At 33.9% G+C, this 21509-nt stretch overlaps 1 protein-coding gene across 17 annotated transcripts in view; it reads left to right on the top strand.

Moving 5' to 3' along the window:
* BIRC6 (baculoviral IAP repeat containing 6) overlaps positions 1-21509 on the top strand; it is a 223946-nt gene that overhangs the window by 143228 nt on the left and 59209 nt on the right. For all 17 annotated transcript variants that reach the window (XR_011504108.1, XR_011504109.1, XR_011504110.1 and 14 more), the window contains 8 exons: positions 3418-3549; positions 4459-4626; positions 5759-5932; positions 7178-7374; positions 12458-12758; positions 14971-15188; positions 18677-18841; positions 19938-20106. Coding sequence is in view for 14 of the 17 variants with exons in the window: in XM_070512298.1 (XP_070368399.1) it covers positions 3418-3549; positions 4459-4626; positions 5759-5932; positions 7178-7374; positions 12458-12758; positions 14971-15188; positions 18677-18841; positions 19938-20106 (1524 nt within the window). In the remaining 3 variants the exon portion in view is untranslated. The remainder of the gene's footprint in view (positions 1-3417; positions 3550-4458; positions 4627-5758; positions 5933-7177; positions 7375-12457; positions 12759-14970; positions 15189-18676; positions 18842-19937; positions 20107-21509) is intronic.

Below are 21509 nucleotides of genomic sequence, written 5' to 3'. Positions count from 1 at the left end.
ATGAAATTTTATTATTTTTATAACTTTGTTTTACTGCATCCACTCAGTCAGCAACCATTTAATGACTAGAAGAGGTCAAGATATCTTCACGTTTTGAAGCATGAGTAAGAAGCTGATGACGTGGACATAATGTACAGTACACTCCAGCACCTATAGTTCGTTTGGTGTGATGTGTGTTATGTATAATAATGACAGAATGGACGGTTGGAAATGTAGACAAGCTGTGGGAAGCCATTGATGGAATTTTTTCACAATAATCCATTTGGCTGTTTTATAGTAGGTGGATTGCAGGGTTTTAGGTTGGATGATAGGATTCTAAGTAATTAACATTTACTAAATCTGGGGAAGAAATGAGTGGTCAAGAGATGAAAATGAAGTAGAATTGACTGGTGACCTTACTGTTTATAATAGTCAGTGAAGAAAGCAGGGAGAACTTTTCCGCTAGGTTTCTTGTCTATATTTCAAAAGCTCCCAGGTAATGCCTTCAAACAGCATATAGATTACTAAAGTAAAAGCAGCTTTTGAGGGAGAATGCAGATTGATTGTGGATAGTTTGAGTTTATTGCCTCTCAGAAATCCTAATCAGTGAATGAATTCACTGAGCATCTTCTATGTGTAAGCTCAGTAATATGTTCTAGCGTTGTAAAAGTAAGCAAGACACATACTCTGCCCCTCAAAGTGTTTAAAAAGATAAACTGAAAACTTTAAACGTCTGCATTCTAGTTTAAATATAAGTATGTTTCTATCTGTATACATTATGGGGGTACCCAAGTTTTTAAGCAACATTGATAACTGAAGGAAATGAGTATCTCAGAAAAAAGTTAGAGATGTCTGTTTATCAGTTGGAAATAGAAATCTAAGCTTAGAATAAAAGACTGGGTTGAAGAGATTTGGGAGTCGTTACCGTACATAGATGGTAAGTGAAACCACATGAATGGAGATGATCACTTTTATAAAGTAAAGTAGAAAGATTCTTTTCCAGTTTTAGTCACTGCATCTAACACAAGTATGTGCATGAAATTGTAATTCTTTCCTACAACAATAAAATGTTAGAATAATGTATAAATAACAGCTTTTTCTTATTTGGAAATGTCTGCCTTATCTGTTACAGCTGAACATTTTTGAAAATTTGATTTTATAGACATTTTTCTAACATAGCTCTGAACTTGTCCCTTCTACATCGTGAGGAAAAAAATAAAAATTAATTAATTCAAGGAAGTGGGGAAGAGTACTGAAGTTCAAGTTTTGAGATTTCATACATACGTTTAACTTGATAATGGAAAAGTATAGACATAGTACCAAATAACTGTAATTTTAACATTTTTGTTTACTATAAAAGAATGTCTAAAATGTCGTATTCTCTAGTTTAGAATACTTTACATCATAGTTCCCTTTATTACTTAAAAATTTTAAAACTAAACTGATTGCTTTGGAAGAACATTACATCCTAGTAGGAAGTCCAGCAGAGTCATTCTGAGCAAACAACAAAACTGGGTGAATTTAACCTGTTTAGTAATGCTTTAGTCCTTTAAAGTGTATTTATGATCTTTAGCCATATTTTACGATATATTTACATGTGTGTATATATTTGATTAACATATCTGAAGACAAATCATCCAAAGTTATTTAGTCAGTAATTTTACCTACTTCTCATAGCTTTTGGCTATATCACTTTCAAAAAAAGGTTATGTGTCAGTATTTTTTGCTTTTACAAATTTCTATCATTGATTTTAAGCAATTTGATTATTACCAGTTTGATTATTATTATATCATATTATTATTATGCCTTGTAGTTTTCTTCATGCTTATGATTTGGGTTTGTTGACTTTCTTATGTGGGTTTATAAATTTCATCAATTTTGGAGGTTTTTTGACTATTATTTTCTCAGATATTTTCTGCCTCCCAACTTCTCTCCTCTCTTTTGGTGATTCCCAATATACATTTATTAGACCTCTTGAAGTTGTTTCACAGCTCACTGAAGCGCTGTTCGTTTTTTCTTCCCTATTTTAAAATTTGGGGTTTATATATATATAAGTATTATATTACAAATTTATATTGCTCTGTCTTCAGATTGATCTGTTTCTCTTTGGTGGTTAATCTGTTAGAAGTTCTATTTGGTTCTTTTTTATATGTTCTTGTCCTTATTTAAAATGTACACAACTTTCCTCTATCATTTTGGACATATTGGTCTGTTTATGTTGATTATTTTTTTTCTCATGGATTGTATGTTATTGCTTCTTTATTTGCTGGGAAATTTTTACTGGATGCCAGACAATGTGAATTTTACTTTTTACTTTTTTGGGTGCTGGATATTTTTTGTATTCTAATAAATATATTTTATTTTGTTCTGAGATGTAGTTATATTACTTGAAAACAGACTTTTGCTTTTAAGGCCTGCTTTTAAGCTTTATTAAGTAGGACCAGAGCAGTTTTTAATCTAGAGCAGAACTTAAGCTGATGATGGAAACTTTTTGTAAACCTGTACTGACTAGTACAGACCTGTTGAGCACATGAGATGTGTCTGGTGAGACCAAGGAACTAAAGTTTTCATTTTAATGTATTTGATTTTAAATAAGTACTATATTAGAATAGAAGTAGGGTACCACATTTGAAAATGGAGGTCTAGGGCTTATTTAGCCCCCTTACTGAAGCAATACCCTTCTGAGAACTCTGTTAGAAATTCACTAGGCATTGAGATTGCTAGATATTCCAACCCTCATTTTAGACCCTGGGGTTGGTCCCCTTGCTGCTTTTGAGAAGTAATTTCCCTGGCATAAGGTAGGTTTCTGTTATGTAATGTTCATCAGTAGCCACTAAAGACTCAAAGGAGACCCTTTGTAGATCTCAGGAGCTCTCTCTCTATGCAGGTGTCCTGTAGCCAACCACTACAGAATTTTTTAATTTCACAAAAACAGATGCTATCTAAAGGCAATCCATAGTTAGGAAGAAGCTCTAGAAATTGAGGTCACTGAGATATTTTCAGATACTCAAAGAAAACTATAAAATAGATAATACAAAAGATACTGTTATATTATTTGCTCATTTCACCTTTTTAGTCTTGTAATAAAGCATTGGATCATAATTGTGTTGTTAGGAAAGTAAAGAGAACCTGTATCAATCATTTTTTTGTTCAATCATGGTTTTTCATTGCCTCTAGAGATAGTACTGTTGTAATATGTAATATTTTCTAGAGAATGAAAATTTAAGTATCCTGGGTTAAGAACAGTGGTTGAGTCCCTTTCGTTAATATCAGCAAGAATTCAATATCAGACTTTCTCATAACATTTCTTCTAAATCTATTTACATTGCCTTCATATTAATGATAATATAATCTTGTATAATCTTTCCCTGAGGTTTATTGCTTCCCTTCTTAATGATTTTGAGAAGAAATATATTTTACATAATATTTTTCTACAGATACACCAAGTATCACTGCTAAACTAATTAGTGAACAGAAAGATGACAAAGAAAAGAAAAACCATGAAGAGAAAGAAAAAGTTAAGACAGAAAATGGATTTCAGGACAATTACAGTGTTGTTGTTGCTTCAGGTATGCTTTCTATTTTTCTATAGTCTTGATTATGTTGGGGTTTCTATGAAATATAGCAATTTATGTTTATAGGAACTTCATGTAATAAAAAATATTAAGGCAAAAACTTGACTTATAATGATGTCTTAATACTAGATATAAAACTATTACACCAGAGATCCATTACTCTTTGGGAGTAAAATTGTTAAACTTATTTTATGTCGAAAGTTTACTGTATTTGATTAGATAATAAACACCTGTGACTAGATAATTCATTTTAGCTTGACAGTGTACAGAGAATTATACTTTTAACAAGGCCACTAAGTGTTAAGCATTTTTTATGCAACTGCAAAGCAAAATGAAAAGTATTCACTAGTTTTCATTTATGATATTGTGTTCTTACATAAAATTAGGGAATAAAAAATAAAAGAAAATTTATTGAAAAGTGAGTTTTTACTATTAGGTACAGGAATAAGAAAAAATGGCCAGGGTAACATAATTTTGGAGAATTATTTTCCTTAACATAGGTGCGATGATTTTAAGAAGGCTTAGCCTTGATTACCTTACTCCTCAAAGAGGAGACTTCTATATTGGTTTAACCTGTCTTAGAGAAGAATTAAGCACACAAGAGTTCCTACATAAATTTGCACAAAACTACTTTCTAGTGAATGGATGGTCATCTGTATCTCAGAAGTATAGTAAGCAGTATTTTTTACTTTCTTGGAAAATAGTTAGACATGTAGCCAAAATTATTCATGGAGTGTCACAAAGAATAAATAGAATCGGGAGATCAGATACTAGATTGGAAGAAACATTTCTGCTTTTTGGTGTTAGTTGGGAATGTGGTGCTTTATTCAAATATCGTACTAATATACTTTTACTTCATTAATGTTTTGGCTATGTAGAATCTTACTGATTTTCTTCTTTTAGGGCTGAAATCCCAGTCTAAGCGTGCGGTGTCAGCTGCACCACCTCGCCCACCATCCAGAAGAGGGAGGACAGTGCCTGATAAAATAGGAAGTGCTTCCTCAGGAGCAGAGACTGCCAACAAAATCATTACTGTCCCAGTGTTTCACCTGTTCCACAAACTTTTGGCAGGTAATATTCACAATGATGAAGCATCTAAGAAATTTTGGTGGTCTTACAACTGTATAAATCAGATACAATCACCAGAATCATATTTTATCAGGTGCTGTTGATGAGATAAATTAGTGAGACTTTGTCCATACAGTTCCCTCAAAGTATCCTTTTTAACACTATAATGTTGCCTATTTACACTTTACTAGCTTTCTAAATTTTGCTGTCAGTGTGCATTAAAATGATTGGTAAATGTTTTAAAGGGTTTATAACAAGTTATATAGGAAATAATGTGAGGCAAATCTTAAAGAACTAGCTGTAGCATTAGAACTCTTAGATGTGCCACCAATAGTTAAGCAGTATTTTTTCTCTCGCTAAAACATATTCTTTGACTAATATACTTCCATTGATCAGAGTGATATCCATTTTATCTCCATTTTTGTGCTGTATCACTATAATCAAATTGCCAACTAACTTTGAATGGGTTTTCGTTCTTAGCTTTACATTGTTAATTTATAGCAGAGGTTATCAAACTGTGCCTGGTGGACTGGATGCCTCTTTTTGTAAAGTTTTATTGGGATGCAGCTATGCACATTTACTTATGTATATTGTCTAACTGTTTTCATGCTACAATGGTAGAGTTGTTAGTTGTAGCAGAGACCATATGGCATCCATAGCTTAAAATATTTATCTGGCCTAGCACAACCAGAAGGAGCTACAACTAGAATATACGACTATGTACTGGGGGCTTTGGGGAGTAATAAAAAAAAGAGAAGATTGGCAAAAGATGTTAGCTCAGGTACCAATCTTTCCAAAAAAATTTATCTGGCCTTTTATGGAAAAGATTTGCTATCCCCAGATTTATGGGAAGTCTGTTCCTTTGCCATGAGCTATTTGCCATAGCTCAGAAGATCTTGGTGTGATTTGGTTAGCAACTAATCAACAGTTTCTGTAGATATTTCTTCATGTGTTTCAGAAATAGATTTAATTTTTGTAAGCTTTTCCATGGGCTGATTTTAAGTTATTTTGAAATTGGTGGCAGAATCAGATTCTTACCTGTAATTCAATAAAAGCAGTAAGTAATTGAGTAAATTGAATCAAATAAATGTCTCCTTCTTGGATTCCAGGTTTAATTTAGTTATGTCATTTTTAGGCCAGCCATTGCCAGCTGAAATGACACTTGCCCAACTTTTAACTCTCCTGTATGACCGAAAACTTCCTCAAGGTTACCGCTCAATAGATCTGACTGTTAAATTGGGATCAAGAGTTATCACAGACCCAACTCTGTCAAAAACAGATTCTTTTAAAAGACTACACCCTGAAAAAGGTATGTGTATGATACTCCTTTAAAATTACAGTCTATAATCTGAGCAGACAGGGATTTCTATAGCTGATGACTTGATTTACCTTTGTTTTCATTGTGTCAACTTAACAAGATATTTTTCTTCCTGACTGAGCTATTTGTAAATAGAAAAAGTTGCCATTATTTCCATTGGAAATTAATATTAATTCCTCTTATAGCATCACTTAATTTCTGATGTTATTTCTATGTGAGCCATGTGAATTGTTTATCATTTTATAATCAAAGTGAGAACCCAAATTTAGAATTTTCAATTTACTGATAGTTGAGTGGTATTTCATGCTCATAAACACTTTTTTCCCTCAAAAAGAAATGGGATTGTACATTTTCTTACCTTTTTATTTTTCCTTATATATTCCATTAAATTAAATGTGCTTTTTTTATTGCCTATTTTTTTCATATGGGTATAACAAAATCGATCTTTTCCCCAATTGTGGAACATTCTGATTGTTTCCAATTTTCACTACTATAAATGCTATTTATGCAATGATTTTCATAGTATATATCATCTTATTTTAACTTGAGTTTTTCTCAAGATTCAAGTTCAATATTATTAGCTTTTTGTCCTTTTTAGTGAATTTTAGTATATTTCCATTGCCCAAATTTTCAGCAGGATTGTCTTTTTTAATGTTTATAGGGTCTGATTATTTGTGAACATACTAACCTTTTGGTTTTCCTTTGTCAGTGATTCAGAGTTAAACCAATATGGTATAGTTTTTAGTTTTCAGTAAGAGAAGTAAGTTTTTCTTAATTGGATTCTTTAGAGCATAACATGTACGTATGTTAATATTTGCTGTGAATCTCTAAAGACTTACTGATTTGTACATAAACTGTAACTCACAACTATGCCCTAAAGGACAATGCTTCTCCAACTTCACTATGCCTATAAATTACCTACAGAACGTTGTTAAACTGCAGATTATTATTCAGTATGTGTAGGGTGGAACCTGAAATTCTACATTTCAGAAGCTCTCAGGTGATGCCAGTGCTACTGGTCCATGGACCATCTTTGAGTAGCAAGACTATAGGAAGCAACATCAGAAGTCATTTAAACATTTTTATGGCATCTAGCCTTAATACAACTATATCTGAGTAACAAGATATTTATACTCTTTTGTTGAATAGAGAGATGATAATATCTGCTATGTGAATGAAAGTGTATTAATGGAAATAGATCCTTTCTTCCCTATTATTTATAATTTATTTTTCTAGATCATGGTGATTTACTTGGTAGCTGTCCAGAAGATGAGGCTCTCACTCCAAGTGATGAGTGTATGGATGGGATATTAGATGAGTCTTTACTTGAAACCTGTCCCATTCAGTCACCATTACAAGTTTTTGCAGGAATGGGTGGACTGGCTCTTATTGCAGAAAGACTACCCATGCTATATCCAGAAGTAATTCAACAGGTAAGATAAAATTCCTAATTGAATATATCACTCCATGGTGACACCCTTCATTCTTTTTGTTGGTTTGTTTTTTAACGTAACCTTTTGGAAGTACCATTTCCCTTGCAGTCTTTGAGTATTATATAAATCTTCAAAGATCAACCTATACAGAACTTTGTGAGAGTTAGTTGGGACTGAAGAAATATTGAAGACTGAGCGTGTTTGCCAAACTCACTACACTGTAGAATTTACCTTGATTTTATGGTTGTCACACTATAACAGTTTTGTGTCTATGCTTCTTTAGGTGTGATATTAATTATGGATATTACTGGGAATGGGAGAGTAAAATAGTAGTGTATGTTTCTACCCAAATTTTCTTTTCGCTTAAGTTTTATTCCTCTTTTAGGTGCCATTTCCATTTTGGGTAGTTTTAAAAACATTAATTTAATCTCTTCACCTGTTCATTAATATTACTGTTGTTGGTGTGTGTACTTTCAATGTTTTTTTAATTAATGTGGTGGGAGTATGATGCATGGAGAGTTGAAAATACTACGTTCTTTATGTTTGTTGAATGAGGTAGGGGAATTATTCTCTCTGGCTTCATGTACCTGGTATATATGTGCCTGCACTGGTTTCCTAGGGCTCCTGCATTAGTTTCCAAAGCACCACAAACTGGGTAGCTTAAAACAATAGAAATTTATTCTCTTACAGGCCAGGAGGCTGTAAGTTTGAGATAACAGAGCCGTGCTCCCTCTGAAGGCTCTAGGGGTGAATCCTTCCTTGCCTCTTCTTACCTTCTGGTGATTGCTGGCAGTTAATGGCATTTATTATGGCAGGCTTATAGCTGCAACACTCCAGTTCTATCTACATTTTCACATGGCTGTCTTCTTTGTGTGTATCTGTGTGTCCCTCTCCTTATAAGGACACCAATCATTAGACTTAGGGCCTCATCTTAACTTGATTATATCTGCAAAGACCCTAGTTCCAAATGAGGTCACATTGACAGGTACTGGGGGTTAGAACTTGAGCGTAGCTTTTGGGGGGGATACAGTTCAACCCACAAAAGTACCTATTCAGTAAATGGTTATTGCTTCCCAGCTACTCAAAAAGGTTAAGATATTTTAAGGTGATAGAACCATGATATAAGGTGATTGACACAGAAAAATTGACTAAAATTTTATTTCTTTCTGGAAAAGGTAATGACATAGCTAAAAGTTTGAAGTGGAAAAGACTCCAGCATTCCCAAGATTATCATTGCTTAATGAAAATTATTTTTCTAATTCAGTATTCAGTGTGGTCTGTTATATTGATTAGTACCTAAAAGTGGCATGCTGCTGTAGTACATACCTAAAAGTGTGGAAGTGACTTTAGAACTGGGTAGTTGTCAGAGTGAGGAGTATGATAAGAAAAGCCTAGATTGCGTTGAACAGACTGTTCGTAGAAATATGGATGGTAAAGCCTCTGCCAGTGTGGGCCCAGAAGGAAGTGAGGTTCACAGTAGAGAGAACCTATATCATCTTAGAGAATACCTAAATTGTCATAAGCAGATTGTTGGTAGAAATACGGATGTTAAAAGTGCTAATGGTGAGGCTTAGAAGAAATGAGAAACATGTTATTGGAAACTGGAGGAAAGGGGATCCTTGTGTTTTAGTGGCAGGAACCTTGGCTTATTTGTGTCCTGGATGTGGAAGGCAGCACTTGTAAGCGATGAGCTTGGATATTTAGCTGAGATTTCAGGTGAAGGTGCCTGTTCTCTTCCTGCTAATAGTAAGAAGTGAGAAGAAAAAGATAAATTGAAGGAAGTACTCTTAAGCAACAAGCAACCAGCACTTGATAATTTGGGAAATTCTCAGCCTGTCCAGATTGCAAAAGATACTAAAATTAGAGATTCACTGTCAGAAAAGCATGCTCTGGAGAAAAAGCCAAGGGTGTGGCTGTTCAGCCTTTGCTAGTGCCTCAGAAAAATCAAAATGTTAGAGTATTCAGTCACACAGATGGCTCTTTTGAAGAGATTAGTTGAAATACTCATAGATCCCCTCAGCCATCTAAACAGAAGCCAGGAATAGAGACAATGATGTGACAGTGGTAGCAAAGTCAAAGGAGGAGATGTGACGATGGAAACAAAGGTCCAAGTGAAGCAGCCAAAAGCCAAGGAATGTGCGCAGCCTTTAGAAGCTGGGAAGTCAGGAACGGACGTGCCCTGAGGCCCTCCACAAGGAACACTTGTGATACTTAGAATCAAGAGCTTTGCTTCTAACCCCGTAAGATGTGTTTTGGATTTCTCACCTCTGGATCTTTAGGATAATAAAGTTGTATTGTTTTAAGACACTAAGTTTGTGTTAATGTGTTAGCAGCAATAGGAAATGAATACAGATTTTGGTCCATACTTTCTTGTGATGTCTTTTTTGGTTTTGGTATCAGGGTAATACCAGCCTTATAGAATTGGTTGCGAATTTCTGATATCTCAAATTAAGAAAACTGTTAGATGGATTTACAACAGATTAGACAGTACGGATTACAAAATTAGTGAACTGGAAGATGTGTCAAAAGAAATCATCCAAACTGAAGCATGGAACATGTAAGGAATGCAAAGAACGTAAGAGCTATACAAATATATAGGTAGAAGTGAAAAATTCTAACATGATTTTATAATCACAGAAACAGAGTGGATTAAAGCAGGGACAGAAACAATACTGAAAGGAAGAAAATTTCCAAAACTGATATAAAACCTCAATCCAAAATTCAAGAAGCTCTATAAACCCCAAGCAGGATATTCATGCCTAGAAACATCATGGTAAACTGCTTAGAAACAAAGACAAAGAAAAAAATCTTGAAACCAACCAAAAAGAAGTGATCTATTTGTTTCAAAACAGCAAGAATAACACTGACAACTTACCTTTCAACAGAAACCTTGGGACTCAGGGAGTTATGTCTTTAAAGTGCTAGAAGGAGGAAAAAAAATCTGCCATCCTAGAATTTTATACCCAGGGAAGAAAATTTTGTACAATCCTTCACCACCACAGCCCTTCCATAAAAGGTAAATTTGTAATGGCAGAACAGGGTTTACAGGATTAACTCTCCTGTATGTAGAATTATAAACACTAGAAAGAATATTTAAAAAATAAACAATTGCTTAAAGGCTCTTGAAGAGTGACCACAAGCAGGCAGATATTGGAGAGGATTTAAACAACAGAAAGAGTGAAACCACATTTGATGAGATTAGTGCCTATATGACTTTTCTCCTGACACTACTCCTCAGTCTGTGTGGGATGGGACAGGTAGAACTCAAGCAAAAACTGCAGTCTTATTGGCCAGAAGAGTTTGGTTCTTCCATACTGGCTGGAAATTGAGTGGAGAGGAAATCAGAAAGGAGGGAGCCACAGATGGGGGAGCTCTGAATTCTACACATGAATTCCTGTACAGCTGTAGCTGGCTCTGGAATTAGGCATACGTGGGAGTCTTGAGGGCCAGCAAGAACTGGAAGGCTGAAAGAGCTGTGCAGAGATTTCAGCTTCTATCCATCATGGAGGAGACAGAATTTGCAATTCTAGTCCTGCCTAGTTAAAGGTAAAAATCATAGCTTTTCCATTGGAATTGTAAATGAGTCATGTATTAAGAGTAAAGATGACATCCCGGTAGTAAGGGATTCTCTTGAGAAATAAGGGCAAAACCAAAATAGACTCTCTTAATAAATTACAGAAACCTTCCTAAGTTCATGGTGACCCACCAGTAATAAAACTATGTGCTAAAACAAAACTAAACACACTCCAGAGGAAGATTATAAAATTAAGAGTTACTACAACATCTCATTAACAATGTGGTGTCTAATAAGAAAAAGTTACTAGACATGCAAAGAAACGAGAAAATGGGACTTGTAGACAACAGTAACAGATCTTATTCACATTTTGCCAGTTGTCCCACTAATGTTCTTAGAGCCAAAAGGAAAAGAAAATTCAGCGTTCTTTTGCATGTTTGAGGGAAGTGGTGGTCTGAGATCCAGTTGAGGATTATATGTTGCATTTAGTTTCTCTTTATTCTGCTTTAATCTGTAACAGTTCTGCTGTCTTTATTTGTCTTTCATGACCTTGAAATTTTTGAAGAGTATAGCCCAGAAATTTTGTCTATATAGTCATGCACTACATAATGACATTCTGGTCAGCGATGGACCGCATATACTTCAATGGTCCCATAAGATTAGTATTTTATAACCTAAAGTGTAGTACGCTATATCATCTAGGTTTGTATATACTTATACACAGAACACACTCTGTGATGTTCACACAAGGACGAAATTGCCTAACAACATGTTTCTCGGAACGTATTCCGATCATTAGGTGGCACGTGATTGTATAGGCACTCAAATATATACATGTGTCTATACATGTTTCTCCTAGATTTGTTTGCTTATAGGACCTAGAGTCAGAGTTTCCCCTCCCCATCCCCCACCATCAATATATGCATATCTGTATCCCATATCTTCTTTTTTGAATAGCATCTTCCACTAAAAGAGATCAGGGCTCCTTGGAAAAATTCTAGGATTGGGGCAGGAAATGTACAAGATGAGGCTAGATACAGAAGCCTGCTTTAAGGGAGTTCCACTGACCAAATCTGATTCTACTTGAGCGTTAAATAAAATGATAATAAGAGATTATAACTTATAGAATAAAATTAGAATCCATCCTGACATAAATTAATAAATGAATGAATAAATAGATGGGGAAGAGAGCGTTCTTACTTACAGTTCAGTGCCAACTCAACTGCCATAGTAATTATTGTTTCAGGCAAGAATTATAAAAATGCTAATTCTAATGGGTCAAAGTTTGACTAGAAACAAGGTATTTACATGGTCTCAGAATGTATCTACAGATACTTAACTAATTACAAAGGAGAAAATGGTAACTTCAAAGCTGAGATACTTGGTAGACACCACCATACTCATGGTATCCTGTAACTCATAGTGTTTGGAAGCTTCTTTTTAAAAACATGTCCCTTTATTGATCCTTATATGTATTCCTGTATTTCAGAGAGATCCTTTGAAGTCAGGTCTTTAATTTGAATCTAATGTTGAAACACGCAAATAGCCAAACAAATTTTTTTTTTTAAGGTGAGTGCTCCAGTTGTAACATCTACCACTCAGGAAAAGCCAAAGGACAGTGATCAGTTTGAATGGGTGACCATTGAACAATCAGGGGAATTAGTTTATGAAGCACCAGAAACCATTGCAGCTGAACCCCCACCTATCAAGTCAGCAGTACAGACCATGTCTCCTATACCTGCCCATTCTTTGGCTGCTTTTGGATTATTTCTTCGTCTTCCGGGCTATGCTGAAGTGCTACTGAAAGAGAGAAAACATGCCCAGTGTCTTCTTCGATTGGTATTGGGAGTGACAGATGATGGAGAAGGAAGTAAGTGTTTAGTGTTAGTAATGAAATTTAACATAGGTAAGTTGTGTAAAAGTTATTCAGATCATTGCCTATTATTCATCATTTATTTCCTTCATAGTTTGGCTATTAGATGATTTGTTGTTGATGACTTAGTTCCAATAATAGTCATCATAAATCCTAAAGAATCTCTATTTTCATTTCTTTATTCATTCAAAAGGTTTTTACTGAGTGCTTACAAAACTGCTGGACGTCACTTGGAAGGGTTTAAAGATGAAGTAGATATTTAGATCCTGCCCTCAAGTAGTTAATGTCCTCCATTAGTAGCAACGAGGAATGTATATAAACAAATAGAGTTAAAAAGTTATAAAAGCCTTGAGAGAGGTACAGCAGTGTAATGGAGGCTTACAGGTGTGAGATTATTTCCTTACCACCCAGTGATGGGAATAAAGTGGCATAGTATATTTTAATGGAGCCTTAAAGGGTAAGAGTCAATTTAAGTTGAGATGAGTTATTTCAGAAAGAAGGAATGATTTGAGAAGTGTTGTTTGTATGCTCAGATTACGTGAGAGGGGATAAGTTAGCTGATGAAAATTTGTCTAAAAAGCAGCACTGAGAGCTCATTTTAAAAGCTGTTATTTGTAACAGATCATGGAAAAGCTTATTAAGAACTTCAGATTTTATTCTGAATAGCAATGAAGATTTATTAAAACATATTAAGGTAGTAATGTGATGAGAATCTTTTTTAAGAAAATCTGATTAAAGAGAACAGAATGAGGAAAATAATATAATATATAATAATGTATTTTAAAAAATAATTATAACAAAAATAATAGTAAGCTATGGTGATTGTTTCTGTTGGGCTGGCAGTTTTGTTTTAATAGAAGGACATAAAGAAAAATCACAGGGGCCCCGTGGCCGAGTGGTTAAGTTCATGCGCTCTGCTTCGGTGGCCCAGGGTTTCGCCAGTTCGAATCCTGGGCCCGGACATGGCACCGCTCATCAAGCCATGCTGAGCCACGTGCCAGGCACAACTAGAATGACCCACAACTGTGTACTGGGGGTCTTTGGGAGAAAAAGGAAAAAAATCTTTTTTAAAAATCTTTAAAAGAAAAATCACAGTTCACATTACCTAGCAAGTAGATTTTCATTTGGTTTACCTCTAATTCTTCAGTCAATGACTGTTCAATTTGAAAATGAATATTTTTTATATTATTTTAAAATCACGTGCTTTTGATTAGAGGTGGTATCTTTCACATGCCATTTAGAAAGAATACACTGTCAAACCCTGTACAACAAAGTATATTTAATCTAATAAAAGTATAACAATTTATTTGTGGATCCTGTAACTTTGAAGCTATTGAATGTTCAAATTACATACTTTTTCTTTTCTGTTTTCATATTGATGGAATTCTTCCAAAATGTTGACATGATTTTAAGTGTTTTTGTAATTGTTACTAAATTATAGCTTCTACATACTAAATAGTCCTGGTCATTTGGTTTCATATGTAAATGTATATACTAATTTTAGTCAATCAGGAATTTCTAATTACTTGATCTGACTTTTTAATTTAAGCAGATAAAAGGGTAAGAACTATTGTATTTTAGGACTCTATTATGATACAGTAGGTGTAATGCTGAAAAGAAAAGGAAAGAGAATTGCCTTTATGCCATTTCAGACTAATTTTAGTGAGTATGTAATGAATGTTTATTAAAAAGCATGATTCTGATGTCCTTTTCTGCAATAGTTGTCTCATCCACCATTTAGGTAGCGGTGGTTTTTTTGGTTTGTTTTTCATTTATTGCTCCTTTCTAGCTAAAACATAATAGAAAACTATATTGCAAACAAAACAAAATAGTTTTAGTCTTTTATTGTCTGTTCACGGTGGAAACTACGCCTAAGGCATGCAGTTACTTTCATATTGTTGCAAGAAACTTTTAAAGCTTCTTTTTTAGTTGTTAGGTTTAGTTTAAATTCTAGTTTATATTTTTGACATAGTCTATAACTATTATCATATGAGTATATTTCAACTTTCTTTTGGAGTTTATATATATGATGTCTTGCAGAGCTTTTCAAGAAACTCTTATTAGATATTACTATCCTGTTTGTGGTATTTGGGTTGTTTTCTAATGAATAGATAATTTTATATTATATTGTTATTATTAATTTGTGACCCTGTATATTGTTCCTTATTGTGTTTTTAAATGTTAATTTTGAGTTTTCTTTTTAATCTAGGTCATATTCTGCAATCTCCATCAGCCAATGTGCTTCCAACTCTTCCTTTCCATGTCCTTCGTAGTTTGTTTAGCACTACACCTTTGACAACTGACGATGGTGTGCTCCTGAGGCGGATGGCATTGGAAATTGGAGCGCTACATCTCATTCTTGTCTGTCTCTCTGCTCTGAGCCACCATGCCCCACGAGTTCCAAACTCTAGTCTCAATCAAACAGAGGTAGATTCAGTTTTAATTCTTTAGGTTATGAAAAACTAAGTTAAATTTATGGAGTACAAAGTATAATTTTTTCTGAAATAATATATTTCAGAGACTTGTGTGTTTCTTTTTTGCCGCTCAAACAAAGTATATTTAAAAGAGGAAAACTATGAACTAATTGTTGTCTTCTCTGTTAGGCTCTTTCAGAAAACTGTAAGTTAACCTGTCTACTTAAAAAAACACAAAAAAGACAATAGCTTAATAAGCTTTTCCATTTATCAGGATATGCTGATATCCTTTTTCTTTCTTTTCTTGAACTTTAGAGAATCAGACTATGGAATAAGAGGTTCTAGCCAGAACAGTAACACAAGAAAAAAATAACCATTATTTTGATATGATTTGATTGTGTTTATGGAAAACCAAAAATAATTAATGGCAGAAGTAAGTTTAATAAGGATTAAATATTCAGGTTCAATATATAAAAACAAGTTATTTCTGTATACCACTAACAGGTGTAAAATGAGCCTTTTAAAGATAATGTTTAGAATAGCATCAACAATAGAAAATATCTATGACTAAATCTGAAAAATTAGTACAAGACCTGTATTCATAAAACATATTCAATTTTAAAAAGAAATATTTATAATACTTTAGTAAACTGAAGTCTGTGCCCATGCTTCTCTTCCATGGAGTAGGAAATACAACTGTTCAATAATATTTCTTCCCAAATCGATCCTTAAGTTTGATGCTATCATATATCAAAACTTATTAGTAAGCTATGGTATTAGTACAAGGTTAGATAGAAGCCCAGCAAACAAGAGAGACTCAAATCCATGTATATTTGGTTATCTTATATGTGGCAACGGTGACTCTGCAACATAGTGGAGTAAGTATGGTCTTATCAGTAAATGGTCGTGGGATCAGTTAAATATCCATGTGGAACAAAAATGAATTTTTAAACCCGACTGTAACCTGTATGTAAAAGTTAATTCTAACTGGATGACAGATCTAAATTTTTATAATATATACAAACTACAACAATACCCTTTTACAAAAAAAAATTGGTGGTTACCTTTATGATCTTGGAGTAAACAAAGATTTCTTGAATAGGGCATAAAAAAACAACCCATAAGGGAAAAACACTGGAAAAAAGCAAGTACTTTAAAATTAAGAACTTTTTGTCAGAAACACTATTGAAAAGAGTGGAAAGGGAAGCCACAGAATGGGAGACTATATATGTGTATATAAAGAACATGTCTCCAGAGGGGCCAGCCCCGTGGCCGAGTGATTAAGTACACATGCTCCGCTTCGGCGGCCCAGGGTTTCACCAGTTCAAATCCTGGGCGCAGGCATGGCACAGCTTGTCAAGCCATGCTGAGGTGGCATCCCACATGCCGCATCTGGAATGACTCACAACTGAAAATACACAACTATGTACCAGGGGCCTTTGGGAGAGAAAGGAGAAATAGAATCTTTTTTAAAAAAAAAGATCTCCAGAATCTTTAGAGAGCTTCAAAAATTCCAAAAGGAAATGGTAAACAACCCAGTAGCAAATACGTGAAAGGCTAGAATGAGCACTTCGTAAGAAGAAGCTATCTGAATATCCAGTAAATGTGAAAAGGTGATTTGTTTCTTAGTTACCAGAAAAGTACAGATGAAAACTTTTAATTCATTCTCAGTACACATCCATCAGAATGTCTAAGATTTCAAAAGCCACCATACCAAATATTGTCCCATCATCATTTGTAATAATACAAAGACAGTAGAATAGATAAAATAAATAATGTAGAAACAGTAGCATGAGTAAGTAAATTGTATTCTACTATGTAGTTAAATACTATAAGGTAATGAAAGTAAACAGCTACAGCTAACTATGCCTAATAGCATTAATGAATCTCTCAAACAACTAAAATGCCAGACATAAAGGAAGATATACAGCATGATTTCATTTATATAATGTTTAAAAATTAGACAAAACTTTAGTGACTAGGTTTTCATGTTTAGGTGGTAAAATTATAAAGAAAAGTAAGAAAGTGATATAAAAATCAGGATTATAACTAGCTTTGTAGAGGAACGAGGGTGTGACAAATAGGAGATGGAATGAGGGCAGTTTCTTGCCTGCAGTGGTTTAATTCTTGACCTGCATGGTTGAATAAGTGTTTGCAGTTCATTGTTTTACATATTTGTTTTGTGTTCTTTCTGGATATGTGTTAAATTTCACACTTAGAAATTTTTTTTTAATTAAAAGCTATTTTTATTAATAATCTTAATTCTACTGGTAAATATATGGTAATGACATTTTCATGATTCATTGAACAGTTTATTTTATAAAATGTTAAAGATGGAATTCCTCAGTCTTAGATCCATAAAACTGTATTGCAGATCAATTTGTGAAAGTATTGTTTGTAAATAATATTCTTCCTTAGAAAATATTCCGATTAAATGAAACAAAAACATTGGTATTATTTGTAGATTACCCTTGAAACTAGTACTTAATTGCAAATGTTTTGAGGGTTCATAATATGTTAAATTTAATGAAAATTCTTTAAAGGAGGATTCTTGTTACAGAATTAAACAAAGATTAATAATAATTAATAATAAAGAATTGACCTTTGCAGCATTTGAGGTTCTCTTATTAAACCAGTGATTCTCAGTCATTTTTTTGTCTCTTTTATATTCACATTTTTAATAATGTCCTCTATTCCCAAACGAGATTTTTCTACATGTCACATTCTAAACAAGAAAGAAATTGAGAATTACTCCTTCTAGAAATAGAGGCAGTCTTGCTTAGTATAATTGAAAACATATAATGACACTATTATAGAATTCTCCTGAGATATGCTTTTACTAGATTCATCCTAAAAGATCTGGCTCATATTCCTATTCCTTTCACTGTTTTCTCTATTTGATTTTAAGTCTTTGACTCTTTTTAGGCCCTAAGGTGCCTTACCTCATCTTTCCCTAATATTTTTAAAATTTTAATTATTCTTAAATATAAGCATTTGTTCTCCTGTATTCCCCTTCCCCTAACTCCTGGCAACTACCAGTCTGCATTCTGTCTGTGTATTTACTACTCTAGATATTTCATATAAATGGAATTGTACATGTTACTTTTTGTGTCTGTCTTCTTTGACTTAGCATAATGTTTTTGAGGTTCATCCACATAGCATGTATCAGTACTTCATTACTTCTTATGGCTGAATAATATTCTGTTGTATATATATATATATACCACAATTTGCTTGTCTGTTCAGCCATTGATGGGCATTTGGGCTGGTTCTACCTTTTGGCTGTTGTAAATAGTCTTGCTGTGTGAGCGTCAGTTTTTACTTCTTTCGATATGAACCTAGGCATGGAGTTGCTGGATCACATAGTAATTCTTTGTTGAATTTTTTGAGGAGTCTCCAAACTGTTCTCCCTAGCAGCTGGACTGTTTATATTCGTATTGATAAATATTTTTGAGGATAAATAAAACTAAATAGTTATAAATTTTTATTTTTTGTTAAAAGCCACAGGTATCAAGCTCTCATAATCCTACATCAACAGAAGAACAGCAGCTATACTGGGCCAAAGGGACTGGCTTTGGAACAGGCTCTACAGCTTCTGGATGGGATGTGGAACAGGCCTTAACTAAGCAGAGGCTCGAGGAGGAGCACGTTACCTGTCTTCTGCAGGTATATATTCAGAGTTGATATTCTCAATGATAATGGTTAGATTATTTTTTGTATTTGTACTGACTTTTAAGTATTGATGACTATTCAACTCATCCTCAGCTACTTTTATAAAGCCCATTGTGCTCCCTGCTCTCAGTACATTTAAGATACCACTGGGCAAAGATTACTCTTCACGACTTGTAGTTCTAAATTTCTTCCTCTCAATTAGCTTATTCACTGAGAGGAAAGTGATAAGGACGAAATTGTCCAATAACTGGAAAATGTATCATATCTCCCTTCTTCCAGTCATCTTCTCATCTGAAGTGCTATATCTGGACTCTTTAAAAAAAAAGTTATTTATGTCTATCTTTGTTTCTCACATTCTTCTATTACTTTTCTAGGTTCAGGCAAGTTTAACTAGTATAGAAAGTTTTTAATACCATAGAAATGAGAAGAGAGTTTCTTTTTTTTTTTTTAAAGATTTTATTTTTTCCTTTTTCTCCCCAAAGCCCCCCGGTACATAGTTGTGTATTCTTCGTTGTGGGTTCCTCTAGTTGTGGCATGTGGGACGCTGCCTCAGCGTGGTCTGACGAGCAGTGCCATGTCCGCGCCCAGGATTCGAACCGACGAAACACTGGGCTGCCTGCAGCGGAGCGCGCAAACTTAACCACTCAGCCACGGGGCCAGCCCCGAGAAGAGAGTTTCTTAAAGATTAGCTTTGCTTCCTGCACCAACTAATTGCCTAAAATTGGTCAACTGTTTGACCATTATTTTCTGCAATTCTAGAATGACAGGCTCATTCTAAGATTCCATCACCCTCAAAATATGGGTAAACTGAATTTATTCAATAAAGTAAATATCGGAGTTGTTTTAAGCTTTTAAGTTTATGTTCTTAGGTGGCTTGCTTCTATATGTCTGGTTATATGCTGTGCACCATCATGCAAAACACCTCCTTCTCTTGAAAATCTAAGGAAAAGACGTCTTATTTTTAAAACATACATGGCGAAACATTGATTGAGTTGAAAATATATACTCTTGGTAATCAGATTGAATATCAAACATAAAATAAGGGCTTTTAAAGTATGTAAAGCTAAAATCCAACAATTTTTATTTTTAGGTTCTTGCAAGTTATATAAATCCTGTGAGTGGTGTGGTAAATGGAGAAGCTCAGTCATCTCCTGAGAGTAGAGGACAGAACAGTAATGCCCTTCCTTCTGTACTTCTAGAGCTTCTCAGTCAGTCCTGCCTTATCCCAGCCATGTCATCGTATCTACGAAATGATTCAGGTAAATCTCATTGTAATTAGTCCTCTGAAATATTTTTGTGGGTGAATACTTTCATTTACTTATTTTATCATTATCAGTTTAAATAGTAAAGTTCAGTTGAAATATTTAATGTTATTCTTCCCCAGTATACATGTGGGTTTGAATTTCACTGATTTTTTTCTTAAAAATTATTCTGGAAATATTTAGTTCTTTTGGGGACCCCAAGTTGATACTTTATAGACAGCTGTCCTAGAACATAGAATAAAAGTTTTCGTTATCCCTTTGTTTTCACCTGTGAAAGTACTTTTTTTTTTAACAGCCTATAACTGAAAATCATAGGGCAAAAGCTAGCTTCTTCACAGTAGCGTTCTGATCTGAATATGGTTGGTTGAAGTTCTGTGCATTTTTAATGTTTTTCTCAAACACTGTAGAATTTCAGACAATAGTAATTTGAAGAAAGGCAGATAGATAATTCATTCTAGTCCATAGGTACTTGATAATAAAAGTATTAATTTTTACAGACTTAATAAAGACTATCATAGGTACTTACTCTGCCAGTGTACAACTGATTATTGATTGAAACTAGTTTATTATTTCCTTGGTTGTGGAATTATCTTTTAAGAAATGTATTCTTTTCCTAAGTAAGAATAGAAAAGTTATATGTTTTATTTAGAGACTCAGAAACATATAGATATTGGCAAGAAAAACAAGCAGTTAATATCTTTTTCTTTTAGCCAGGATTTTTAGATTTATTTTTTTATTTCAACTCTCTGTTCTACTTCTTATCTCTGCCTTTATTTGTATTCTTACTCATAAGAAGAGATATTTACACATTTACTTGAATTATTGAGGAAGAATAGGGAAGGAAAGTGATAGGAGTGAATCTTGAAGTAGTCTATTTTGGTGCTTGGTAGCAGTTTAAATGCACAGTTAGATGGATGCAGAAGGTACTTGTATGAAGGGATTGCTGTCCCTGTTCTCCACCATCACAGACATTACTGTGCTTCAAAACACCATTTCCCAGTCTGCCTCACACTGCTTCATAAAAATATTGGGATAAGATATGATTTAGGTTGATTTTTGTTTAGATTGACCTGTTTCATCCATCAGATTCATCTTTTTAAAAAAGTAGATGTCAAATGCACAATATATTTTATGATTATGTAAAATATTTGGAGCTGTACACAGTCAGATCTCAGTGCCAAAATTTAATATTAGATTATATGGAAAAATTGAATAGAGATAAGCCTTCTCTTTATCTCCTCCCACATTATTAAAATATTATTTTATTAATCCTTTTACTTTCAAAATACATGGCCTCTCAAAAATTTTAAAATTTCTGTCTTGTTCTGAAATCCAGTCTTTCTGTAACACTGAGCTTTTATCTTTATGGTTCAAGGTCAAAAAGGAAATCTGCTACTATT

This window comes from Equus asinus, chromosome 6 (genome assembly GCF_041296235.1).
Source record: "Equus asinus isolate D_3611 breed Donkey chromosome 6, EquAss-T2T_v2, whole genome shotgun sequence".
Taxonomy (NCBI): domain Eukaryota; kingdom Metazoa; phylum Chordata; class Mammalia; order Perissodactyla; family Equidae; genus Equus; species Equus asinus.
Note: the sequence above shows the minus strand (reverse complement) of the source record. Positions and strands in the feature narration are given on the sequence as shown.